The sequence below is a fragment of the Lipomyces japonicus genome (assembly GCF_038497905.1).
Source record: "Lipomyces japonicus strain CBS 7319 unplaced genomic scaffold V1514scaffold_5, whole genome shotgun sequence".
NCBI lineage: Eukaryota > Fungi > Ascomycota > Lipomycetes > Lipomycetales > Lipomycetaceae > Lipomyces > Lipomyces japonicus.
Window position 1 is genome coordinate 146,330 of NW_027117817.1, and position 25,070 is coordinate 171,399.

Consider the following 25,070-nt stretch of genomic DNA (forward strand, 5'->3'; position numbering starts at 1 on the left):
CCATTGAAACGGGTGTACGGGCGGTTGACATGCTTGTGATGTCGCGTATCACCCATGTGACCAAACTGGAGTTTCTGATCGCCTTCAAGTTGGCTTTCTACTCAGCCTTTACAGAAGCAAATGTTAAATGCGGATTTAGAGGAACTGGATTAGTGCCTTTCAGTCCAGAAATTGTCTTGTCAAAGCTGGATGTGAGGTTACGGGCTCCAACGCCGCCTAGCTCTCCTGTACGCGACACCCAGCATTGGCTCTCACAGACGCCTTCTAACCCAACAGAGGCCTGTTCACAGTCGGATTTTCTTAAAACTTCAGATTGCGCGCCATGGAAGTAGCTCTCCAACACCTATTATTAGTGCTATTGATCAGTTTACAAAGGGTACAATGGCAACAATGCACGAATTGGCCATGCTGAGGTCTGAGATCAAGGTGCTTCGAGAGGCCAACCATGCGCTAGCCAAGCGTCGGAGGGCCAAAAGTACTAAGCTCCAGAAAGGAGGGGGCCTTATTATAGGGGAAGGACAAGCGCTGCTGGAACAACGTGGTGTTGATAATCAGCCAGAGCACGATTTGCGGGAAGTTGGTGATTCTTGTCAACAGCACCAACGGAGTGTTTCTCATTGTAGCATCTGCCGCAGTACCGAACACACTGCACGCACTTGTCAAAATAGTTTATTTTAGTTGTAAATTCTATTTTTTAAAAATATTTAATCTTAAAAACATTGTGGTGCTGTAATTCTGCTTTTTGTTCGGGGGTAGTGAAAGCAGTGTCCAGCTCGGTAATGACCTACGTTATTTTGTATAAAAAAAAAACATGGTCATTGTAAATTCATAATGTCATCTCCATCCAGATATCAATGTCCGACACGACATAGATATCTTATTAAAAAAGTGAAGACTTTGTAAACATAAACAATTAATCACATTATTTCATGCTGTAAATCAAATAATATACAAGAATGGTTCTCATTTAAACACTGGGAGGTTCAAGTTTGTTTCTTCATACTTTCAAATTTTTTTTTAAATTAATAAAAAATTTTTGCAAACGCCTTTTTGTCACTCATCATCCACGAAAAACAAAAAACCTCTCTCAAATCACTTCTAAATTATTTACTTGTGTAATTGAGACATTCTGTTAAGAGCAGAACCAGCCTTGAACCACTCAATCTGTTCATCGTTGTAAGTCTGCGCAAGCTCTGTCTCCCAAGACTCACCGTTCTTGGGGTGAACAACAAGTTTAAGGTTCTTGCCAGGGGCAAGAGTGGTAACACCAACAATGTCAACCTTATCGTCAAACTTAATCTTATCGTAGGCAGCAGGGTCAACAAAGGTCAGGGGCAAGAGACCTTGCTTCTTTAAGTTGGTCTCGTGGATACGGGCAAAAGACTTAACAATGATAGCAAATCCGCCAAGGAAACGGGGCTCAAGAGCAGCGTGCTCACGAGACGAACCTTCACCAAAGTTGTCACCACCAACGACAACCCACTTCTGGTTATGGTCTCTGTAGTATCCGGCAACATCCGGAACTCCACCGTATTCACCAGTAAGGAAGTTTCTAATGTTGTTGGCTTGGTCGTTCTCATCGTTGATGGCGCCAATCATGTAGTTGTTGGAAATATTCTGGAGATGTCCACGGTACTTCAACCAGGGACCAGCCTGAGAAATGTGATCGGTGGTGGTCTTACCCTTAGACTTAATAAGAATAGGAAGATCAATGCCATCCTTGCCGTCCCAAGCCTTGAATGGAGTCAGGCGCTGAAGACGGTCAGACGAAGGAGAAATGTTAACGTTGACGGACGCGCGATCAACAGGAGGAGCCTGGTAAGTGTCAACACCAGGATCGTATCCGAGAGCAGGCAAACCAACGCCGGTGGGTTCTGCAAGTAAGAACTCGTTTCCTTCAGAATCCTTGAGCTTGTCAGTCAAGGGATTGAATCTAAGATCACCAGCGATGGCGAAAGCAGTGACGAGATCAGGTGAGGTAACGAAAGCGTGAGTGGCAGGATTGGAATCGTTACGAGCAGTGAAGTTGCGGTTGTAAGAGGAGACAATAGTATTCTTGTCACCCTTCTTGATATCGCGACGATCCCATTGACCAATGCATGGACCGCAAGCATTGGCAAGAACAATGCCACCGAACTCCTCAAAAACCTTGAGCTGACCATCACGAGCAATGGTAGCCCGGATCTGCTCGGAACCGGGAGTAACAGTAAAAAGGGACTTCGACTTAATACCGTGGTTAAGGGCGTCCTGAGCAATGGAGGCAGCACGAGACATGTCCTCATATGAAGAGTTGGTGCAAGAACCGATAAGACCAACCTTGACCTCAAGAGGCCATCCCTTTTCAACAGCGACGTCCTTAAGCTTGGAGATCGGAGTGGCAAGATCAGGAGTGAAAGGACCGTTAACATGAGGCTCAAGAGTGTTAAGATCGATCTCAATGAGCTGGTCATACTCGGCACCTTCGTCAGACTTGAGGTGATCTCTGTAGAGGTTAGCGTACTGAGCAACGTGAGAACGCTTGGTGGCATTGAGGTAGTCCTCCATGCGGTCATTGTAAGGGAAAGTCGAAGTAGTAGCACCAATTTCAGCACCCATATTGCAGATGGTGGCCATGCCGGTGGCAGAAAGAGAGTTGACACCCTCACCAAAGTACTCGACAATGGCACCGGTACCACCCTTGACAGTAAGAATACCAGCAACTTTGAGAATGATGTCCTTCGGAGCGGTCCAGCCAGACAACTTTCCAGTGAGCTTAACACCGATGACCTTGGGAGCCTTCAATTCCCATGGCAAACCGGCCATGACGTCGACGGCATCAGCACCACCAACACCGATGGCAAGCATACCGAGACCACCGGCATTAGGAGTGTGAGAGTCAGTACCAATAAGAAGAGCACCTGGGAAAGCGTAGTTCTCAAGAACAATTTGATGAATGATACCAGAGCCTGGCTTCCAGAAACCAATGTTATACTTGGCGGTAGCAGAAGCCAAGAAGTCGTAGACCTCCTTGTTGATGTCGATGGCGCGAGCCAAATCCTTAGCACCACCAATCTGGGCCTCGATCAAGTGATCACAGTGGACAGTGGTTGGGGTAGCAACTTGAGGCAAACCGGCAGACATAAACTGAAGAATAGCCATTTGGGCAGTAGCGTCCTGGCAGGCAACACGATCGGGTCTGAGCTTGAGGTAAGAGACACCACGCTCAATATCCTGTCCATGAGGATCATCAAGATGACCGTAAAGAATCTTCTCGGCAAAAGTGAATGGTCGCTTAAGTCTGTCCCTGACAATAGCAAGAGTCTCGGAGTGCTGCTTGTAATTGAGGAAGGAAGATGACTCCCAGTTGTTTTGGAGAACTTTTTTGTCCTCGACAATGGTCGCGAGCGTACGCTTGTTGGCGATGCGGGAAGAGCCCTGAGATGCGAGCCAATTAGCAATTGAACACACAAACAAAACACAAAACCAAGAGGAAAACACGTACCGACTTCAAGGCCTTGACGGCCGGTAGACGAGCAGAGAGCAACATGAATGTGGAGGAAGGTGGTGATGGTGAAGGAGAGAAAATGGGACAGCGCTCCGCGATTTATTTATTCGCGGCGCTCCGGCTACCAGTCGCACTCGGGGCCAGCAGGCGCCATGCCTGTTTTAGTTTAGCGCCGCCCCAGAAAGGTCTGCAGGCCAAATAGAGCCGCAACGGTTTTGCAGTTGTGCTAGACCGGTTAAGGCGGGCCAATCACAGCGCGCGCGTTCACTGGCGGATACTGACCCGCGGGCCGACCCGGGCTCAACTCCGACGCTGGCCCCGGGCGAATCAGAGCCTGCGGTTTGTCATGGCTGGAATCAGTGTTGCGTTTTGTTTGGCCGCCTGGAGCAATAGGCTGAGAACTGGATGGAAATACCAGTAGTTATGCATAACTACGTGATTTATACATTTTACGTGCGTAGTACTTGGCATATATAGCAATATACTACCCATAGTATTGTACGTCTACTCTATCTACGGTGCAGCACGTATTAACAACGGTTCAACTCGGATCGCTGTTGCGTTGTCTGACCCGGCTCGGTAAGCCGCAATCAAGTCCTATCTACACCAATTCAACTGGCCGGTTCCGCCAGACTCGCGTTTCGTGTTTGTGTTGTGTTTGTCTTGTTTTTTTTTGGATTTTACATGCGGTTTCCGTCGCACGATCACGATTGGCTGCATTACAGCGGGTTGGTCGACTCATTTGCTAGTGATAGCTGGCAGGCCGGTTACGTATGTCCAAGTAAAAAAAAAAAATATTTTCTGATTAGCCCCTGCACATGTGTAGTGCGGTTGTTGCTCTTTCCTTCCTTTGCACGTGCACTTGCTCTCATCTCTTTTCTCATCTCTCGCTTCCAGTAATGGGAATTAAACTCAATTAATCGCGATTAGATCCCATCTTGTCTTCCTTCCCCCGCCAATGGTATCGCAGTTCCTAAGTGTAAACCAGAGAAAACAAGATTCGTGATTGTAAAAAAAAATTGAATCGTAAATTATACATCTGTTTTATGATGTTGCGACGGGTTGTTCTATTGCGGGTTCACTAGAACATTTGCAAGCAGAAGATCAAACCGCACCGCCATCTCACGATCACTACTTGTCTGGTCGCGCCACTTGTACGTATATCCCCGCGCTCGTGCTAATCAGAAGACGTGCAATGGCAGTTCAATTGCAGTTTGCTTTGCTACCTAGTTGACAAGTCAACTCCACTTTGTCCGGCTTGAATTGCACAAATGAACTATCACGTGAGCGGCAGACTTCGACGCTTGAGCCCCCTGGAAATGTAAATCTATATAACTTATTACAGTCGAATCCTACGCCTGCATCGTTTCCTGTGTCGGCATGGCCAGGTACAGCGAATTTGAAGTGCAACCGTTAGACCAATTAAGGTCATTTAATCTTCCTTTTGCAAAAAAGGTTTTCTTTGAAGTGTCTTTTTCTTCTGACGCTGAGCTTACCGTTTCCGTTGCTTCTGCCTGGACTTTTAAATTCTCCATCCTCTCTTCCACTCTCACTTTAGGCGAACATGTCACGCCTTCTTTACTATGGATCTCGCTTTATGCAATCTTAACCCACGACGTTTCACTTCAACAAATTACAATTGCCAACCCTGATTTGCTTTCCAACGTGCCACTCTTCTTGGTTACAAATCATGACGATGCTTTAATTGCCACTCGCCAAGTCTTTTTCCAATATTCTCCTCAGCCAACAAATGACACTTTGGCATGGCTGGGATACAACTTTACCAATTCCCAATCCACACCGGATTACCTTCTTGTCGCTGCCAATGGTCGCAAATATCCTGCTCGTCCGACAAAGCCAAGTCCAGGCCAGGCTTTATATTCCAGGTACATCCCCACGCTTCAGAAATCATTCGATCTGCGTGTGGTTGACATTTCAGAAAATATCGATTTATTTGCAGCATGGATGAACAAAGACAGAGTAGCCAATTTTTGGAACATGAAAGGCAACGTGGACGAGGTCCATAGGCCGTATCTTAACACGTTAGCAAAAGATAAGCATGTTATTCCCGCATTTGGCTATCTCGATCAACAGCCTTTTCTTTACACTGAGCTTTACTACGTTTCAGAGGATCATCTTGCTCCGTTTGTGGATGATTTGGGCCCGCATGATATGGGATTTCACCTTCTTGTCGGTTCCGAGGACCATCGCGGGCCTGCCATTGTTTCCGCCTGGCTTCCGTCGATCGCGCATTATCTATTTTTGCTTGATCTTCGCACCAACTATATATTTCTCGAACCAAGGGTTGATAATTACAAGTTGCAGGATTACTTGATCAAACATGGCTTCAGCAAATTAAAAGAGTTTGATTTTCCTCATAAGCGAGCTGCTTTGTTTAGAATTAGTAGGCGTGAATTTTTCACTACTGGACCTGCCCCTTGATGTATTTAATAATAAACTGATTGATATATATATTTTATATGCGTTGCGTTCTCTTTTGGATTGGGTTTTTTTTTAAAGATAATGGGGAAATCACACTTTATTCTGCCGCAGTCCTGTATCCAATTTTGGCGCCTATAAATAATACATTAACCCCACTCTATTAAATATAATTTGCAAGCAACACACTTTCAATGGCCATACATTCCATACGACTAACATAAAAAATTTTTTGGAGCACGACTCTTGGATTAAAACTCGTTATCAAATGCTGGCTTGCAGCCACCGGTCTGCTACCTTTCGCAGGCAGATCAAGAAGGCATTCCTGCACAGTTCTCGACTCACGCAATACCCGTCCGCACTTCTTCTGCCATCACCACAGAACATTGGCATTGTCAGCGTGGTTCACGATTCATTAAGCAAATTGAGCAAAAGTGCAAACGACAGCTCCACACGGCAGGCGACCATGAGTACGAACTCAAATTATGTTATTGACGTTAGACCATCGCATGACGGACAATCAACCCCGCAACCATCGTCATCGTCATCATCATCATCATCATCTTCTTCTTCTTCATCATCAGATCAGGACGACAGTCAAGCAGATCAATCAACCAGCGTGGCAGTTGTTCCACCGATAATAAGACATATCCATCATTTTGATACTTACAAAGTTTTCAACCAGTTGCGAACTGCCGGTTTCACTACAGATCAGAGCATTGACTTGATGAAATGTATCAGGAGCCTGCTTACATATGATTTGCAACGAGCCAAGGAATCACTGCTGTCTTCTGCAGAACTGGAAAATGAAGCATATTTGTTCGATGCAGCATGCTCGGAGCTGCGGACGGAAATTCAGAATAACAATAAAAGCCAAGCCGCTTTGGCACAGACCGAAATTGTCGCCTTGCAACGAGAGTTCACGGCACTGAAGCAGTTGTATGAAGAGCAATTTGATTTTTTAAAGAACGAGGTCAACATGGAACTGAACGAAAGGAAAAATCAAGTCAAGAGTGACCACAGGGCAACAGAACTTCAGATTCAGGAATTAAACAATCGAATCACGATCCTAATATCTTCTGAATTGCGATCCGAAACTGAAGGACTACGATGGCAAACCACTCGTCAAGGATTATGTGAGTACATTTTTTTGTTTTCTTTTTGATAATTTTGTACGTTTTTAATCGCATCAGTCGCGATCGGAGCCGTCGCAGGGCTTATTCTAATGAGCCTCTCATACCGCAACAGTGAAGCAGAAAAAAGTGCCTCAAAGCAACACGCATCCACGCAGTTGCCACCGCAATCATCTTTACCATCACCTCCACCACAACCACCATTTGTGCCTCCAGTTATTCTCGACAAAAACAGCGAGAACCAAGACGTGATATTTATCACCAGCTACGATAAACCCACATAAGGACGAATAAAATTTACGTTGAGTAAAGGCAAGCCAATTCCGAACCATCAAATCAAATTTCGGTTCAGCTGGTTTACATTCTAGTCATATATGTAATTATTATTGTGGACAGGTACGATAGAGCAGTATGCTATCGCATGTGTTTTGTGATGGTTTCTTAAAAGCAGGGTAAATAGCTTGTTACCCGAAGAAGCCGAACTGGAAAATCAATGGAGCACTAGTATAATAATTGATTTGAGTCTTTTATAAAATAAATTTGTACTCTACCATCCCAATTGGTGTAAATATTACTCGAAAAGAAATCTAATGGATTTTTCAATATAATATTATATTGTAAGATAGAAATGTATAGTGAGAATGACTTGAATTTTTTTTTATTGACGAGAAGAGCTTCGTGCTGGTTTTTAATTGTATATACTAATGCAATTCTAATTTATTTGACCGCAGTCTTTGTCTAAAATTATTATCAAAGAAAGAAAAAAAAATCAGAATCTAAATTTGAATATTTATTTTATTAATGGCACAAACGTCCAAGGAGTTGGAAGTTTTCAAGACAAAGAGACTTCAAGTTCGGAAAGCCGTGCGGTCCGCATTGCTCGTCCCTTTCCTGATCTTGGTCTTGCATGCGATTGGCATTTTTTTATTTTCATCTGGCTTTTTATTATCACGAACCGTTCTTGACAATGTGTCAACAATTCAGCCATCATCAGTGTCTGACGTGGACTTACCAAAAACTTTTGAAAAAGTAATTGTTGTCTTGATCGATGCTTTGAGATTTGATTTCGTGGTTCCACCAGAGACAAGCGATGATGGCAACCAAGCCGCATATCTGAATGCGCTTCAGACGCCATTGAAGCTGTCACAAGGTTTTCCTAATAATGCTGGCTTGTTCAAGTTTATTGCCGACCCACCTACTACCACTCTTCAAAGAATCAAAGCGCTCACGACTGGATCATTACCAACGTTTATCGATGCGGGTTCAAATTTTGCTGGTAAAACTGTGGAGGAGGATTCATGGCTTGCTCAATTGCGTAACAAGGGTAAGAAAATCGCGTTTACTGGTGATGACACCTGGACACATCTGTTCCCGAACTTGACCGATTCGGAATTAACGTTCCCGTTTGATTCGTTTAACGTTTGGGACCTTCATACAGTTGATAATGGAGTAATTGATCATTTGTCGCAAACACTACCGCAATCTGAGAAATGGGACGTGATTGTGGCACATTTACTCGGAGTTGACCATGCCGGACATCGATACGGCCCGAATACGATCCACATGCGCGAGAAGTTGCAACAGATGGATCAACTCGTGCAAAATTTAACTAAAGTGTTGAGTAATGATCAAGAAACTTTACTTCTTGTATTCGGTGATCATGGCATGGATCCTAAAGGTGATCATGGTGGTGATTCGCAAGGCGAAATCGAGTCCTCGTTGTTTCTGTACGTATCTACTAAACGGGAACTGTCTTGAGCTAACTTTGTACTAACTTTGGTTTTTTTATTTTTTTATTTTTGAAATAGGTACTCTGGAAGAAAATTTCTTTCCGAAACTGACAATATCCCAGTGATTAATCAGATTGATCTCGTGCCAACGTTATCATTACTTTTAGATTTGCCAGTTCCATTTAACAATCTCGGATCACCAATTGCTTCGGCATTTTTGGGCCCTCAATTAGACACCGGCAAGCTTGCGTCAGCAAACAAAATCGTATCCGATCAAATATCACGGTATCGAAACACTCACCCATCATTCCGTGACGAGGCATTGTCAACATCGTTGTATAATTTGGCAACCACGGCATGGCAAAAGCAAGACTTTGAGACCGCTAATGAGAAATTTCATCAATTTCAATTATTAAGCTTGGCTGAATGCAGATCATTATGGGCACATTTTGACTTGGTTCTCATGTTTCTCGGCATCGTCGTGTTTATTTTGTCCATAATTGTACTAGCTCTGTTTATTATTGCGTTTAATAACGAAGACGAGAGTGCGACTGATTACATTAAGTTCATTGGTCAAAAGATTGCTGTGGGAATCTTTGCTGGCATCAGTTCCGGCCTGGCAGCTGGGGTTGTATTCTCCAAGGTTTACTCGTTGACTGCGTTCGGGATTGCGGCCGGCATTGTGTTCGGCTTCGTTCACGCCATTTATGCGTTGCGGGCTTTGTTATCTAACCCGTTCAACAATTCGGTTTCTAAATGGACCATATTGGCCGCCGTGTATGCAATATTGCCCGGAATTCAGCTTGGATCCAACTCCTACGTTGTGTGGGAATCACGATCGTTGTCATTTTTGTTGGTCAGTTTTGGCGTCGTTGCTTTGATCTCTTCGCTCAGGCTGCCCCAAGCCAATCGTCGCACGTCAGGCGTGATTAATTCGATCGTGTTCATTGTTCTCAGCCGACTTGCCGAATATCCGAAAATATGCCGCGAGGAGCAACTTCCTTACTGCACCAGCACGTTGTACGCTTCCACGGCGTCGTCCGTGTCTTCACTGACCACGATCGTGTTACTGTACGTGACCGCACTCGTATTACCAGCCATCGTACGATCGTTTTTGCGCACGTCAGCGTCGTATGAAGGATCGGCGCCGTTGTGGATTGGAATTGGATTGCGAAGCGTTTTGCTGCTCTCTGCCGCATATTGGACGTTGGATTTTTCTGCCAACGATGGATCCAAAACCGCGGTCGAAGAAGAAAACTTGCAAATTTTTAAGCAAATCATTGCTAGGTTGATTTTGGGTGTCACGCTGGTTGGCACACCTATCGCTTGGTTGCGAGGCAGGCCGTTATGCTTGCGAATTGACATGACCAATAATGAGGACAAGATAAAGCAGGCCCAGGAAAACGGCGACTTAAAGACGGCGTCAAAGACTGCGCAAGTGTCGGTTGAAATTATTGGGTTTGCAAACACGTACGGCAGCTTATACTTGTTGTTTACGCTTGCAATTTTTGCCTTCACGTCGTTATGTTCCAAGCCAGCTAGCGCGATCGCCTTGGCCGGCTTGGTGTACCAGATTTTAACCTTGCTCGAATTATCAGACATTCTCAGCATTTCAAGTTCTTCCGCACTCCTGACGCCTACAATTTTGGCCCTGTTGGCGTCACTTTATTATTTCTCTACCGGACATCAGGCCACGTTGGCATCATTGCAATGGGACGTTGCGTTTATTTTCACTCGCACGGTTCAATTTCCATTAAGTCACCTGCCTTTGCTTTTCAATACGTTTGGTTCGTTTATTATTACCGGCATCGCCGTGCCGTTAGTTTTATTTTACAAGTATGGCCCGTCACCTAGGGATTCACGCCGGTCGATCGTACTGGTTTCGAAATTGGTACGCACGACATCGGTGTTAAGTTTGTATTTTGCCATCTTGACCGTGATCAACCTTGTCGTGACGTTTGTGTTGAGAAGGCATTTGATGGTGTGGAAGATCTTTGCCCCCAGGTTCATGTTGGCGGGCACGGCCGTGCTCGTGGTCGATATTGCCGTTGTATTTGCGACTGCGTTCGGAGGCCAAGCAGTGCTGACCGTGTTTGATGTGTTTAAATGAACATTGCGACGTTGGTTTACGAGTAAAAAGTTAACGAAGTAACGAACAAGAAACAAGCAAGACAAAAAAAAAATTGGAGCGGAAAAAGAAAATATAATGTAGAATATTAATTAAAACAAAATAATTGTAATTAATCATTGTTTAATAATTTAAAAAAAAAATATTATTTTTATGCTGCCTATATTTATATATAATTTTCAATCACAATAACGCGTAAACAAGATGCGTGCGTTGCCAACATGCCTCTACTCGTTTGCTAATCACTTCCAAAAACTTTTCATTGGAAATTTCCAATCCTGATCGCGCTCGGGCAAGCACAACATCACGCAAGCTGGTCACGTCCTGGGCAAAAATTTTGGAAACGTACATGACATCAAATAATAATTGTTGCCAATGTTCGATTGTTGGATTTGCAACAGACAATGACAATGACGATGGCCTAACGGTCATGGTCGGTAACGCGTTCGGATCAAGTTCTTCTTCTTGTTCACAACCAATCTCATTTTCCTCAACGACGTTAGTTTCCTTTGACACATCGGTATCATCGCCAGGGACATCTGTCGGTAGATTGGTTTCTTCTGAGGCTTCCGGTATGGAATTTTTATCATCGGAGCTAAGCCCTTTAGATAGCGTTTCTTCGGAGGCCTCATTATTAGGTTGTTCATTTCTATCTTCGTCTCCTTGTTCTGCTGGCTTGCTACTTTCTTCCAATTCCAGTTGAACAACTTGCTTGACATCTGCAGGCACACTTTTTTCCTCGGTTACATTTTTCTGATTAACCAAGTCGGCATCTAATTTTTGCAAATATTGATTCAATCCATCAGTAATCCCCGAAACCCATTGCTGGCCCACATATTTTTTTAACACGGACACAGCAATTGGCACATTTAATACCACATCTTCGTAATCTCCGCTCACTATGGGCTGAATATATGTCGAATATATGTCATCAGTTACCCACGTAGATGGATCAAACGGATACCTTCCACCTTTGGCCTCTTCTTCCCAAATTCCGGTTGCCACCGGTAAAGTGAAAAATTGCTCAACTTGTTGATAGCCAGCTTGCACGTCAAATATTGACTCTGCCAAGATTTCATATCCTAACTCTGCGATCTTGACTAATTCTTTTTGAAGATCGGGACTGATAGGTTTGACAAATACGATCCTTCTGACGATTCGTATTAGAAAAATTAATGCTTCCTTGTTGCCTCGAATTTCTTGGAATCGTTCTCGTAATGACCCAATTAACATGTGCAATCCTTCCGGAATGATCGTGTCATCAATTAAGGTTTTCAAGTCGTTATATTCCGCATCGGCAGCAGTTTTCAATTCTTGAACCCATTCGTCAAACTCATCGACATCCACACTTTTGTAGACTTTTGGAATTTGACTTAACGTGTCATACATTTGTTGCAATTGATTCCACCAAAAATGGAAATCATCTACAAACTCGGCTGATAATCCAACCGTGCCAGAAATAAGCGATGAAATATTTTTTTGAAAATCAATTGCTCCCTTTGAAATATCCATTTCCATCCATACGTCGTCCCATAATGATATGCTTTTGTCGGTATCTCCGGCACGGGCTCGCGCGATTAAATGAGAAAGCGTATCGATCAGGCCTGACAAGATGGATAATTGAGATCGCAGCAAGTTCCGAACTTGCGCATTCCAAATCTGAGCAAATGTTGTTAATGATAGTGACAGGCGTGCGATAGGATAAGCTGAAAATGCATCGAATAATTGCTTGCGTAGCTCAATTAGGGCGATTAAATGATCACTGGGCTTGTCATGTGTTCCATCTTTCTCGATAACAGATCTTATTCCGTTTTCAAATAATACGAACGATTTTTGCGTAAACGACGTGAGATGATCAGCCACAATTAGTGATGTGTTGTCAACTGGCAGACAAGGAACGTATTCCACAATGTTGGCAGATATCCATCTGTCAACTATTAAAAAATCAATATATGGAAGTCCTTTCACGATTGGATCTTGCAAAACAGGGTGCGTGGTAGATTTAATTAATTGACGGGAAATTTGGGATGGAAAAACTGAGTTTGTCTGAGTGATTGTGTCATCGATAATGCGAACTGCTTCAATAACCGCCTCCGGAGTAAGTTGAGAAATTAAACCTGACAACTGATCAATCCTGACGGTAAGAAAGTAGCTTAATGTAGCTGAGGGACTAGACTTTGTAAAAATACTAAATGCAACTAATGTGTCCGGAATTTGTGAAGCATCCGAACTTTTAATAAAGTTTGAAATTCTTGAAAGATGCAATGCATTTGATACATGAAGTTTGCTTTTTAAAATCTTGATTACCGGCAGCGTGGACGCATGAATAGATTCAACAAGAAGAGTGGTAAGTAAAAGCAACTTGGAACCCACCAGGATATGCTGTGGATATTGCAATGATTGTATCGCAAACAGCAAATCCTGTATTGTTTTCGCGATCGCAACCTCTTTTTTATGTTCAAGGTCTGGTAAATAAAATTAAACAAGACAAAAAGTTAGTATATTATTAAAAAAAAACATTAAAAAAAAACAAGACAGGCATACCAAAATTGTTGAGAGTGTTTTCCAGGTCTTCCCTCTTTTTCAAACGAGCCGTAATTGTTGAGGCACTGCAACCAAATGATAGCTCTCTAACCTTTGCTTCTAAATCGTTGACTTGATCATTCATGCTAATAATAGTATCTGCGGTTGCTAATAAATCTCGATAACTATCACCCACCAACTTGCGCAATTGTTCCTTCTTCGCCTTGGCTTCATTTCTGACTTGATACGCAATCACGCGGACCTGAGCTGGCGGGTGTTTCTCAAACACGTCGGTCCATGATTCAATTGCCGAAAATTCAGAATTTGAAACTGATGATAAAATGGTGGATAAGCCCCCGTTCCCGGCCAGGTTATCATTTTGCTTGATTGATGTAGATTGAACCGACCGAGACGATCTCAGGGACGTAATCGAAGTAACGGAGTTATTGGACCGTAATGCAGGCGGCGAAAATGAAGACATCGAACTTGATTTAGAAGAAACCTTCTTGACCGAACGTCATGAAATTCTTACTGGACTCATATATGTCTTGACGATGGCTGCAGGTGGTCCGTATCAACTGTGCAGTCAGGGGGGAGAAGCTGAAATTGTGAAGTTCGCAGCAAGTTTAAATTAATCTATCTATATCTACAGGGCCACCAACAATCCAAGCAGCATATTATTGACGATTTCACCTCCCGTAATTGGCACAAAAATCTAATTACAAGTAATAAACATTTAAATCATGTCAAATTGTATTCATATATTTATTTTCCATATTAGACCGCTCCCTTCGAGGACCGCTGCTTACCGAGGGTCTTGTACATATTGTAAATCATTTGGTGTGGCTATGTATTTATATTATCCAATTTATTCTCAATTGATTCGTCGTTGTTGGTTGAATAATAATTTAAAGCAGCCTGAATGTGCAAATATTTAAACATTTTTTGAGAGTTTTCGAACCGTGCCTGTTGAAGCTATTTGGAAGTATATTAGTCAAACGTACTTTTTGAACCCAATCATGGCTGTTCTCTACTTTGCAACGTTCTTGTTTTTGTACTACACCATTTGGGTTTCAATAATGGTAACGATTTCCTTTTTTTGTTTTTTGGTGCAATTAACTATATTGCATTTTAGTAGTTGCGATTTTATTTCGTCGGTTGGTTAACTGTTGCTGTTTATAGCCTTTTGTGGATGCCACACATCCTATCCAGAAATTATTTTCATCTCGAGAATGGGCAATTAGAATTCCAGTTTTAATTCTTCTTATTGCAGCTGGAGTGTTGGGCAGCTTTATTGGCGTGGTCATGATTCGGTCAAATAATCACAAAATTCGACGGCGCCGTGCAAAATAGAGCAAAATAGAGTATTTCCTTTGCTTTCTGAAATGCGAAACATTACATGCATATAGGAGTAATTGGAATTGTGGTTTAATTATTGCAAATTTTTTTGGTTTTTTTTTTTTAAACAAGTCTCGCTTGATTTATGTGTACCGATTGACACGCATATACATCATACTCGCTTCCTTGTGTTTCATTGGGAAAGTACCCATTGGATTTATTTCTTTTTTGTTATTTTTTTTTAAAAAAAGTAAGAAAATGAAAGTTTACGGAATGAGTTTTATCATGTTTGAATTCGCAATTATTTTATGCAAGTTTAAGACGACGATCATGGTTTGATTCTTCTACTCGGAATACGAGGCTTGAAATATATTATTTTGCTAAAATTGGTTTTTTCTTCAGTTTAATAGTCACAAGGAACTAAGAAATGGCGCAATGTTACACTGGGATTTATTTGTTGGGATCCCTAACAGCATGTTACACTTCAGCCGTACTACACGCCACAATACCCAGAATGTCTATATAATAGACCTTATTTTCTCTTCATGATTCTATCAGTCGTCATTAATACTTACAGCGACGAGGCAGTTGAAGAGTTCTGGTTCTATCAAGATGACGGCAGCGTTCGAAATTTGTTCACCGGTACTTAATCGCATGCCTCGTTACGTGATTTCGGAGCCACTGAGACCTACTCGACCAGTTCGACCGGTTCAACCGATTACTATATCAATTGCCGATCTTTTTCCGAATCCACCATTTGGACCATTACCGCCTACGCCAGCTCCCAGAAGATAGGACTTGAAAGATTAGAGGGGAGCCAAACGTGAAGCGAGGCGTTTAAATATTTTGAAATTTGGAGAAGCTCGTGAGTTTGGATAGCGATTTTGACAATATATAGATGCTGTGGTACATTTGTTTTATGGCTGGTTTTATATACAGACGAGGTACTTTGGAGTTGGGTTGTTGGTTTTTTTTTTTGGCTATTTCGTTCACTGCTTGATCATTTGCTTTTACACATGTTGCTGTGATAGGAACTCAGCAAATTCGAATGTAATATTTACATATTTGTAAAACATTAATCGTTAGCTTTTTTTCACTCGTATCAGACTGTCTTTTGCGATATCTATTATCTCGCAAAATAACGTTCCAGTGGATTATTAAGTAGACAAGCTGTTTGGGGATGTTGACACTAAATACAACCCCTGCACATATCCGTTTTGCGCTTTCAGCATTGCATGTTGTCCATTAGAAAGAAAATTCCATAAGAATACTTTTCTCGTCTTTCCGATCATGGTAAACTTTTTTGCTTGTGCAGATATACTGTAGCAGCTACAGCCGACCTCCACATCTGCACTTATATTAAGTTCAACATGGTCGTCAGTAACAAAACCTGTTTCCACGGTAACTACACAAACAAAAAAAAAGACCAATTAGTTCTATCACGTATTTTTGTTGTATTTGATCGCACAAAGGACGTCAGGTCTTGAACCAAAATTATACATGCATTAGGTAATACACATTTTAACTTTGCGCGGCTCATTTCTTGTAATCGCTAAATTCCGGCTCCAGTTTTGTCCATAGCTAACTGATATTGGAAAGCACGTCTTTATATAAGGTCACGATGGATCCAGAAGAATTCAGGAAAGCAGCTTATCAGTCAATAGATTATAGTAAGTTGTTTATTTAACTTGTTTTTTTTTAAAAAAAAAATTTCAGGAAAAGTTCAAGTTTGCACATGACGTCTAGTAGTTACGATTAACACCAAGTCAACTTGTTTGCACCTGGGAATTTTTTGTTTAGTTGTGGATTATTATAAGTCATTGCAAAGTCGGCCAGTTGTATCTGAAGTTTCTCCAGGGTATCTTCGAAACCTATTGCCTGAAGATATCCCTCAAGATCCCGAATCATGGGACACCATCTTAAACGATTTCAACACCAAAATTGTTCCTGGTCTTACACACTGGTGAGTTTTGATAGTTTTTTTTTTTTCAATCGCTTTGTCCCATGTTGAAATATCGAAAGATGAATTAACACTAATTTATTATATGTATATATATTTAACAGGCAATCTCCGAATTTTTTGGCATTTTTTCCTGCAAACACTTCGTTCCCTTCCATTTTGGGTGAGACATTTTCGGCCGCGTTTTCAGCTCCGGCGTTTAATTGGATATGTTCTCCGGCGGTAACCGAATTAGAAACAATAGTGCTTGAATGGCTGGCAAAATTACTTGCGCTTCCAAAAGCATTTCATTCCGTTGGTCAAGGCGGTGGCGTGATTCAAGGTTCGGCATCCGAAGCAGTCGTCGTGGCCATGATTGCTGCCAGGGATCGATATCTTCGTGACATGGTTGCTGCCAAATATGATGACGAGCGAAAAAGAGAAGCAGCGATTTCGGCAGCTCGAGGTCGGTTGGTGGCGTTCGCTTCAGATCAAACCCATTCATCGACCCATAAAGCTGCGATAGTGGCCGGAGTCAAGTTTATTTCTATTCCGACATGGGTTGAAAATCAATACAGTTTAACTGGTGCGTCGTTATTACAAGCAATTGAAGAAGCTGATAAGCAAGGCTTGCTGCCGTTTTTCTTAACCGCTTCATTAGGCACCACTGCCATATGTGCGGTCGACCGGTTTGACGAAATTGCTCAAGTCACTGCAGATCGGCCTGAGATTTGGAAACATATCGATGCTGCTTATGCCGGTGCGGCATTAATCTGTCCCGAATTTCAACATTACTTGAATGGTGTTGGAGATCATTACGATTCGTTCGACATGAATTTGCATAAATGGTTGCTAGTAAATTTTGACGCCAGTTGCTTGTACGTGCGCAATCGGAGCAATCTTACTCAAGCGCTTACGCTCACGCCAACGTACTTGCGAAATTCTGCTACTGATTCCGGATTAGTTATTGATTATAGAGATTGGCAGATTCCATTGGGTCGAAGGTTTAGGGCGTTAAAAGTATGGTTCGTGTTTAGAACGTTTGGTGCTACCGGATTACGAAAGCATATTTACAAATCACTTGCCGTGGGGCAAAAATTTACTGACGCGATCAAAACTCGTCCTGATTTGTTTTCAATCGTGACCGAACCTAGGTTTGGCTTAACGGTTTTTCAAGTCTTGCCCAACAAAGATAAAGATAATAACAATAATCACGAGACTGCTAATGATGTTACGAAAAGGGTGGCCGAGCAAATTGATAAAGATGGGTACATCTTTTTGACAGTCGCCGTAGTGGATGGTAAAGTATCAATCAGGGTGGTTTCAGGAAGTCCATGGGCTACGGAAGAAAATATGGGAAACGTATTTGCCTATATTTTGAAAGTATCTGAACATACGAGAAATAAATAACTACAAATAAATAAATAAATAAATAAATAAAAAATCTAAACTCCTTTTATCATGCAAAATGATTTTTTTTTTCTTTATTCTATATTACCACTAATATCCCACCATCTCTTGTTCGACTGAATTTTTCTTAAACCTCCTAATTTGTGGTATACGAATTCTGAAATTGATGAATTATTATTACCTTGGCCGATGCGATTGTGATCATTCAAATAGACCGGTTCTCGGGCCCATTCATCAAGTTCTGGATTCAAATGCTTACTACTATTATTACTGCTGTTGTTGTTACCGTCCCTGTAATTACCGCTGGTCTTATTGCCGACAGAATAATCTGTTTCATCATCCAGATCTTGATCAACTGAATTCTGAGCAATCAAACGGTTTCGTCTCCATAATTGCGGAATCACATGAAATCGTAATCGCTTTTCAGTATCCTTGAACAGCCTAACAATTTTTTTGGCATCACAAAGATTGATCAATTCTTGATGAATTTCCGGTTTCACGCCATGAGTTGAAACAACCATGTTAAAAACTTTGTCAATCTGATTTAATTCCGATTTGGTAAACATCTTTTGTGCCAATGGTGATGCCATTTTACATTTCAACCACATAATTTTTTCCCACCTGGCAAGATCGGGAGACGTGATGACCTCATCAAACTTCATATTCTCTGTATATCTTGCTTTCTGCTTTAATGACCATATCGACGTGGCCATCTCATTGACAATCTCGTTACCGCCAATTTCGATAAACCGTTGCATCAATAGTTCAAATTGCGCAATGTCATCAGGATTAAAAGAGTCCAGCACCGATCGAAATAATGTGTGCACGACGCCGACCGTGGGTTTGAAAAACTGGTTATTGCTGGTACTGGTGGTCACCTGGTCCAGCAAGTCCTGGTCCACGTGCTTGTTGAAGCCAAACTCGCGGATCGGGAAAACACCAAACAGATATACGTAATCAAGAATGACCTTGGACAACGGGTTCACTTGAGCGGTAATTCTCAAGATGGAAGTAGCAAACATGGAATCGATCTTGATGTCCGATTTTCGCAAAATCGTGACGATGTCGGCCAAAACAGCATACTGATAATTCTCGGGGTATGCATTAATAAACGCAGTAAGAATCGAAATGGTTAGCTTCTGGCCACTGGATATCCAAATATCTAATATGGAATGTAATATTGGCTGCAGTCCATAAAATCCAAGATTACGTATTACCAAGATTAAGCCATCCCGGTCAAGTTTTTGAATATTGCCTTCCACCAATAACGATTGCAATAACAGTTTTTGATATCGATGAACTTCGTTGCGATGTTTTGGCTTTAAACACATGAGAAGCATTTTGGAAAGGATGGCGGGATTGAATATCCGTTTGCCATCAAGTAATCGAATATAATCAAACAAAAATAACGACAGCCTTGGATCATCTCGTTTGTCAAGCTTAGTAGTCAAAACATCGAATATGGGGTCAGCATAATTAATTTGAAGCCGTCTTAGTTCTAAAAGATATTGCCTGCATTGAAAAGCGGTAAGGCTGTCAGCAATCGATGTCAAAAAATCATACCGCTTATTCTGAATAATGCTTGCACTAGGCATAGCTGCAATCAGGCTTAACAGTTGTAAATTTTTGCCTGATTTTTTAATTTGTGGGATAATTAGTTTCATACATGAACTAACGTTAAGCAAGTATGTTGGATCATGATCATTCATGATCTTTTTGCTGTTATTGCCTGTTAGTTCGTTTTTAAAAATTTGACGCATGAGAAAAAAAGCCTGAGTTGGCAACCCTTTTGAGATTAAGTCCTGGATGAGGAAAAAAATCAAGTCTTGCTTAATCGTGGTCGGAATCAATTTCCAAAACCGGTATAATTCCATGGGTCCGTGACTATCTGCAATCGTGACCAACACGTTTACCAGTCTAACCTGATCGTCTTTACTAACACCGAGAGAAAAGCTTAAATGTTTTCGCCCGATGGTGAGCATGTTGATCCACCATGGCTCAAGTGCTTCAACATCATTTTTATTCTTATTTTCAATGAAAAATTGCCAATCACGTCGTTGCACAATTGTCTGTGATGATTTGCTAGTGCGTTGCCTAAGATTGTTACTAGATGTGCTGTTTTTGTTGCTGTTTTTGTTGCTTCTGCTGCTGGTGTTGCTGGTGCTGATTCTACTGGCCCGTGGGTTCTGCGGGTTCATGTCTGACGCCCTATTTATTACATCGGGATTGCGACTTAAATCTGTTGGCCTTTGAAATAAATCAACAGAGCGATTTTGCAAATATGTCTACCAAAAAAAAAAAAAAAAAAAAAAAAAGAAATTAGTAAATGATACACATGGCAATGCAAAAATTATAAGTACATACCTTGCTATGAGCACGACGAAAATATTGATACAAGGCATCAGCAGGCCAACTGGCGTGCCGGCAACTCAATGGCAAGCCTGCTTCTCGCACAAAAGCTGTTTTCCATATATATCTGCTTGTCATGCAGGGGAAAATAGTCTTTATTCGTTTAAATGCTCGGATCCCCTCTCCCTCCTACTTTCTTGCTTTTTTGTTTAAAAAGAACAAGTTCTACAATTATGTTTAAGTCTTTCGCGCAATTAAATTTTCAAGCGCCAAAAAACCGCGACCCCTGGACACAAACCCCTTATGCTTATAATATTTGGAAATGGAAAATGCATAAAGGTCAACAGTAAAATATTATATCATTCATAGACTTGCCACAAAATTACTTCTCATATATTTTATACAACACTGGCCGTTACTGATTCGTGGCGAATTGAACTATTTAAATGTAATAAGCGTCTTGAGTGCGTGTTCTTTCGCGGCATTACCAAAAATTTTATATGCCTTGAGCAAATCAGAGAACGCAAACCTGTGAGTGATCAAAGATTCAGGATGCAATTTGCCTCCCAGAAGTACTCGAAGCAACAATTCGGTCGTGTTTGCGGATACCAATCCGGTTGTGATTGAAATATTTTTGGTCCAAAGTTCTTGCAATTGCAAGTCCACGCTGGCACCGTGCACGCCCACGTTTGCGATTCTGCCGCCGGGAGAAATGATTGATTGGCATGTATTAAACGAATCAGCAAAGCCGACGCATTCAATCGCCACGTCAACTCCAGGTTTAAGCTTTTGGTTTTCTGAAATCACGGCACCAGTGGATTTAGCAAAATCGGCCTGGATCTTGGTCACGGCGTCTAGTATGGACGTGGTTGCGGATGCCAACTTGCTGGGATTAATGGTATGAGTCGCGCCAAGCCTTTTGGCCACGTCCAGCCTTGAATCGTCCGTATCAATCACGATCAGCAACGACGGCGAATAAAATTGAGCCGTGAGCAAGACCGAGATACCGATGGGACCAGCCCCGACAATGGCCACTGTTTCGCCCGGTTGCACTTTTGCATTCAGCACGCCGACTTCCAAACCGGTGGGCAAGGCGTCTGATAACATGAGCAGCGCACCTTCAGCCAGCGTTGACGGCGCCGAATACAGTGACGTGTCAGCGTAGGGCACGCGCACGTATTCGGCCTGCGTGCCATCAATCTCGTTGCCCAATTTCCATCCGCCGTGCAGGCAATGCGCTTGCAAATTGCGGGCGCAATACACGCACGTGCCGCAGGCGGTGATGCACGAAACCACGACCCGGTCGCCCTTCTTAAACCCGGTGACCCCGGAGCCGGCGTCGTCAATGATGCCGACGCCTTCGTGGCCGAGAATCCGGCCCGCCGGAATGTAGGGCACGTGGCCTCGGACGATGTGCAGGTCTGTGCCGCAAATCGTGGTGGCCGTGAGCTTGACGACCGCGTCGGTTGGCTTTTGCACGACAGGCTTGGGCACGTCCTTCCACACCTGCTTACCTGGACCGTCGTAGATTAATGCTTTCATATATGACAGTTTTCTGATTTGATTAAACAAATGGCGTATCACTGGTTGTCTTTGAAACATGTTAGATTACCTTGATTAGCAAGCTATGGAACGGAGCTAAGCCGACAATAGATACGAACCGAGTGAGGTCGATTGAGAAGAAGCAGAATTGGAACAAATTTGAAAAACAAGTATTGGCGTAGACGGGAATTGTAGCGGTATCAATAAATATGCAATAGTTGACCACCAAGACCGGCTTTACATAATTTAGTTTCAAGGTTCAAATGTCACACCACCTGCAAACTCCAGGTTCACCCGTGTGTCAGCCAATTCAACCGAATCCAGCACAAGATCTACGGCATGAACCGTTTTTTAACCAGAGTGTTCGTTATTCTCACCCTCATTATAATTAATATATTATATTGTCCAATTCAGTCCAAGATTGTTGAAAAAAAAAAAAAAAAAAAGAAAGTACACAGGTTCAAATGTGGGGGTTAACTTTAATGCAAAAGATCATTGCCGCGCAATTTAAGTTTGCAACTACGTCACCTCTTTGTATTTCTTTTCTTCATGTTCTTTTCCCGTGCCATTTTGCTGTAAATACGTGTGGTTGATTCTAACATTGGATGCAAACTTATCCTAAAGTCTGAAGCAGTTGCCAACTTACTATTCGCCGGAAACTGTTTAGTGTGGTACTAGGAGTGATTACGATTATGGCACACTAGCTAACTATTCGTAGCTATAGTTATTCTGTAAAATCTTATTCGTATCGTACAGACGGTATACTAATTTGTATTTGACTATACGAATACGACTAACAAATCTTTGCATATCAAGTTCACCTGAAAACAAGCGCACATGAGACATGAGATGTATACACTAACCCGGGCTAGTTATGGTTAGAGTACAATAGTGACCGTATTATAAGAGGAATGTTTCCCCCTGTATGCCCAGTTCGTCATCCCAATAAAGACTAACTGGTTTGGCATCCAGGCCCGTACCCTGTTACACCATATGTATTGTGGTCAAGTCATATCATATATGATATTGTATATTTATTGATTCGTGAAGCGACAGCGCTCGCTGTCCGAAATACTCCGTTCCATCTATTCCTACCGGTCACTCTGTTAAACTGGTCGCTTACAACCATACGGCTGACATTCTATCTTCCGGTTACTTCACACTGCACCCGCGGCATGTCTTTCAGCTTTCGCTGCCGCTTCATAGTCACCAGCCTCGGTCACTATGATGCCATTCTGGGCAAACCATTGCATGATCGTTTCGAACCTCAATTCACCATTTCTAAATAAGGCTCAAATTGGTTCTTACATTTTTCATGTGATGCTGCAATCGCAACAAACTGGCTCCAAACTTCATGTCGTCAATGCCGTCGAATTACTTCCTGATGCCCGGGATGATGACAAACTCGCACTGATATCAATACATGCCCAGGATCCAGCTCCACCGCCGGCTTCCATTCAAGCTTTTCTCGTTAAACATTCTGATATCTTTAATAAATCCTCTCTTCAACCGCCCAAACGTCCATCAGACCATCAAATTGACTTTATCGTTCCGTCACCTGCCACCCAAAGATCGCCCTTTACCTCGCTTGGGGTGGGGGCCTGACAGGCGGCCTTTTGAGGGTCTTGTCTCTACAACCTTTTGGTACCTCTATAGCACCCGGAGGAGCTACCTTACTAACCATGGATCGGGCGGAGCTTCTAGGCCCTTTCCTAACCGGAGGTTGGACGGTGTCAATGGGGGAAGCGATTTGTGCAGTCACGTTGGCCGGAGCGAGATTAAAAGAATTCGCGGTGTTGGACAATTTGGAAGCATGGTGGAATGTGTGTGTTGCTATAATAAATATTCAAATCAGACTTTTAAACCTTATTAAAAACAGCAAAGGCTCGGCAACGATGTTGTAATATCTTTTAAAGGGATGCTTGTCAACCGTGACAGGTATCGTCGTAGACGACTCAACATCGTTTTGACGTTATGCACAAGTCCCCGTCCCTGCTGCTTTCTCACTCAGCATCTAAGCTGAAGTTGCGAATGTTACCAACACTAATGCTCACGTTAGCTCACATTACTCCCATCGTCCCCAGACAAATCCCGGAGCCAACGCGCAACATTTGTGGCTTGTATCGACAGCCTGTTGATGCAGCTCACTCGAGTTGGCGTTCAACCTATTCTTTCTCCCCTATTAAGCGTATATATATTTTGTGTTGCGGAGTCCTGGCTGTGTAATCTTTAGTCACGTGTTAGAAGATACGTTAAAACAACACAAAAATGCGTTTTTGTCGTTATCGAAATAAGTGATGTCAAGTAGAACGACAAGGTCAAAAGCTGCGGCAGCTGCCGCTGGAGGTGGTGAATCAGATGTATCCCCTGATTTGAGTCCAGCTGGCGAGGAATCCATCACGCACGATTTTAGGAAAAGATGTCGCGGATGAGGAGTTGCGCGGGCAGAACGACTTCCTCATGTAGCAGGTAACCGAGTTGCAGACAAGGTTGAATCAACACCATGACAGTGCACCTTGGCCCGGTGGTTGACGAAGTAGCCGTAGTCTCGGATAAACCCATGCGAACTCCGAGATAAAGGGTTTTTTGTTTAAAGTAACTAACTAGTTATATATAGATATATGATATATTTTTAATTTTTATAACATATATGGTGGCACAATGACTGACTGCACAAGGTTGGATTATATGTAAGAAGGTTCATTGTGTAAGCACAGGGGCATGTGCTGGAGCATGGAGATGGAGGTATGGGTTAGATGAATGATGGTTAGGGTAAGAAACTAGTTGTGCTATAAGGATTGCAATTCCCCTGTAGTTCATTCGGTAATCCACTTAGTTACTGATATTCGGACTTACAGGTTTGTACATGTAAATACTTAATTGAATCCACTTAGTTACTGATATTTGGACTTACAGGCCGCGATCCTACGCGCCCTGTCACACATTGTACCTCCGAAAGGTATCGATAGGTAAATCTAGCATGCGCTGTAACACCTTATTTTCATCGCCTATACTTCCCTTGGGGATCATTTTTATTACCCACTGGAAAATCATA

General features: G+C 42.5%; 9 protein-coding genes across 9 annotated transcripts; 5 read left to right on the forward strand and 4 right to left on the reverse strand.

Annotated features, from left to right (window-relative positions):
* Positions 1-634: 634 nt before the first annotated feature.
* On the reverse strand, positions 635-3,541 carry V1514DRAFT_325471 (aconitase family-domain-containing protein). The gene is made up of 2 exons (XM_066926625.1): positions 3,482-3,541; positions 635-3,414 (listed from the first exon to the last, which is right to left on the reverse strand). Exons 1-2 carry the CDS (start codon positions 3,524-3,526, stop codon positions 1,108-1,110), a joined length of 2,352 nt encoding a protein of 783 aa, XP_066785341.1. The 5' UTR covers positions 3,527-3,541; the 3' UTR covers positions 635-1,107.
* A 1,288-nt stretch (positions 3,542-4,829) lies between these two features.
* Positions 4,830-6,079, forward strand: V1514DRAFT_325473 (acyl-CoA N-acyltransferase). The gene has a single exon (XM_066926626.1). The coding sequence runs from the start codon at positions 4,865-4,867 to the stop codon at positions 5,924-5,926; it is 1,062 nt and encodes a 353-aa protein (XP_066785342.1). The 5' UTR covers positions 4,830-4,864; the 3' UTR covers positions 5,927-6,079.
* A 409-nt stretch (positions 6,080-6,488) lies between these two features.
* Positions 6,489-7,169, forward strand: V1514DRAFT_268623 (uncharacterized protein; the record flags this gene model as incomplete). Its single annotated transcript, XM_066924815.1, has 2 exons — positions 6,489-7,059; positions 7,117-7,169. Coding segments are annotated over 2 exons (624 nt in total), but the record flags the coding sequence as incomplete, so codon positions are not given.
* Positions 7,170-7,580: 411 nt separating this feature from the next.
* On the forward strand, positions 7,581-11,083 carry V1514DRAFT_325477 (uncharacterized protein). The gene is made up of 3 exons (XM_066926627.1): positions 7,581-7,673; positions 7,788-8,783; positions 8,865-11,083. Exons 2-3 carry the CDS (start codon positions 7,858-7,860, stop codon positions 10,894-10,896), a joined length of 2,958 nt encoding a protein of 985 aa, XP_066785344.1. The 5' UTR covers positions 7,581-7,673; positions 7,788-7,857; the 3' UTR covers positions 10,897-11,083.
* On the reverse strand, positions 10,975-14,157 carry V1514DRAFT_365882 (uncharacterized protein). The gene is made up of 2 exons (XM_066929816.1): positions 13,459-14,157; positions 10,975-13,379 (listed from the first exon to the last, which is right to left on the reverse strand). The coding sequence occupies exons 1-2, from the start codon at positions 13,916-13,918 to the stop codon at positions 11,098-11,100; spliced, it is 2,742 nt and encodes a 913-aa protein (XP_066785345.1). The 5' UTR covers positions 13,919-14,157; the 3' UTR covers positions 10,975-11,097.
* A 2-nt stretch (positions 14,158-14,159) lies between these two features.
* V1514DRAFT_170663 (dolichol phosphate-mannose biosynthesis regulatory) lies at positions 14,160-15,013 on the forward strand. The gene is made up of 3 exons (XM_066924563.1): positions 14,160-14,162; positions 14,219-14,519; positions 14,620-15,013. Exons 2-3 carry the CDS (start codon positions 14,457-14,459, stop codon positions 14,788-14,790), a joined length of 234 nt encoding a protein of 77 aa, XP_066785346.1. The 5' UTR covers positions 14,160-14,162; positions 14,219-14,456; the 3' UTR covers positions 14,791-15,013.
* Positions 15,014-16,362: 1,349 nt separating this feature from the next.
* On the forward strand, positions 16,363-18,163 carry V1514DRAFT_289308 (pyridoxal-dependent decarboxylase conserved domain-containing protein). The gene is made up of 3 exons (XM_066925273.1): positions 16,363-16,445; positions 16,576-16,738; positions 16,840-18,163. Exons 1-3 carry the CDS (start codon positions 16,397-16,399, stop codon positions 18,122-18,124), a joined length of 1,497 nt encoding a protein of 498 aa, XP_066785347.1. The 5' UTR covers positions 16,363-16,396; the 3' UTR covers positions 18,125-18,163.
* On the reverse strand, positions 18,162-20,761 carry V1514DRAFT_170655 (uncharacterized protein). The gene is made up of 2 exons (XM_066924562.1): positions 20,489-20,761; positions 18,162-20,409 (listed from the first exon to the last, which is right to left on the reverse strand). Exons 1-2 carry the CDS (start codon positions 20,609-20,611, stop codon positions 18,199-18,201), a joined length of 2,334 nt encoding a protein of 777 aa, XP_066785348.1. The 5' UTR covers positions 20,612-20,761; the 3' UTR covers positions 18,162-18,198.
* A 150-nt stretch (positions 20,762-20,911) lies between these two features.
* V1514DRAFT_346166 (bifunctional alcohol dehydrogenase) lies at positions 20,912-22,015 on the reverse strand (the record flags this gene model as incomplete). Its single annotated transcript, XM_066929257.1, has 1 exon — positions 20,912-22,015. The coding sequence occupies one exon, from the start codon at positions 22,013-22,015 to the stop codon at positions 20,912-20,914; it is 1,104 nt and encodes a 367-aa protein (XP_066785349.1).
* Positions 22,016-25,070: the final 3,055 nt, after the last annotated feature.

Coding starts and splice junctions, on each gene's coding strand:
- V1514DRAFT_170663 (XM_066924563.1), top strand. CDS start 14,457: ATGGCTGTTCTCTACTTTGCAACGTTCTTGTTTTTGTACTACACCATT. Junction 14,520..14,619: donor CCATTTGGGTTTCAATAATG/GTAACGATTTCC, acceptor TGCTGTTTATAG/CCTTTTGTGGATGCCACACA.
- V1514DRAFT_365882 (XM_066929816.1), bottom strand. CDS start 13,918: ATGTCTTCATTTTCGCCGCCTGCATTACGGTCCAATAACTCCGTTACT. Junction 13,380..13,458: donor AAACACTCTCAACAATTTTG/GTATGCCTGTCT, acceptor TTTATTTACCAG/ACCTTGAACATAAAAAAGAG.
- V1514DRAFT_170655 (XM_066924562.1), bottom strand. CDS start 20,611: ATGACAAGCAGATATATATGGAAAACAGCTTTTGTGCGAGAAGCAGGC. Junction 20,410..20,488: donor TTCGTCGTGCTCATAGCAAG/GTATGTACTTAT, acceptor TTTTTTTGGTAG/ACATATTTGCAAAATCGCTC.
- V1514DRAFT_325471 (XM_066926625.1), bottom strand. CDS start 3,526: ATGTTGCTCTCTGCTCGTCTACCGGCCGTCAAGGCCTTGAAGTCG. Junction 3,415..3,481: donor CCGTCAAGGCCTTGAAGTCG/GTACGTGTTTTC, acceptor CTCGCATCTCAG/GGCTCTTCCCGCATCGCCAA.
- V1514DRAFT_289308 (XM_066925273.1), top strand. CDS start 16,397: ATGGATCCAGAAGAATTCAGGAAAGCAGCTTATCAGTCAATAGATTAT. Junction 16,446..16,575: donor TTATCAGTCAATAGATTATA/GTAAGTTGTTTA, acceptor TTTTTTGTTTAG/TTGTGGATTATTATAAGTCA. Junction 16,739..16,839: donor GTTCCTGGTCTTACACACTG/GTGAGTTTTGAT, acceptor TATATTTAACAG/GCAATCTCCGAATTTTTTGG.
- V1514DRAFT_325477 (XM_066926627.1), top strand. CDS start 7,858: ATGGCACAAACGTCCAAGGAGTTGGAAGTTTTCAAGACAAAGAGACTT. Junction 8,784..8,864: donor ATCGAGTCCTCGTTGTTTCT/GTACGTATCTAC, acceptor TTTTTGAAATAG/GTACTCTGGAAGAAAATTTC.
- V1514DRAFT_325473 (XM_066926626.1), top strand. CDS start 4,865: ATGGCCAGGTACAGCGAATTTGAAGTGCAACCGTTAGACCAATTAAGG.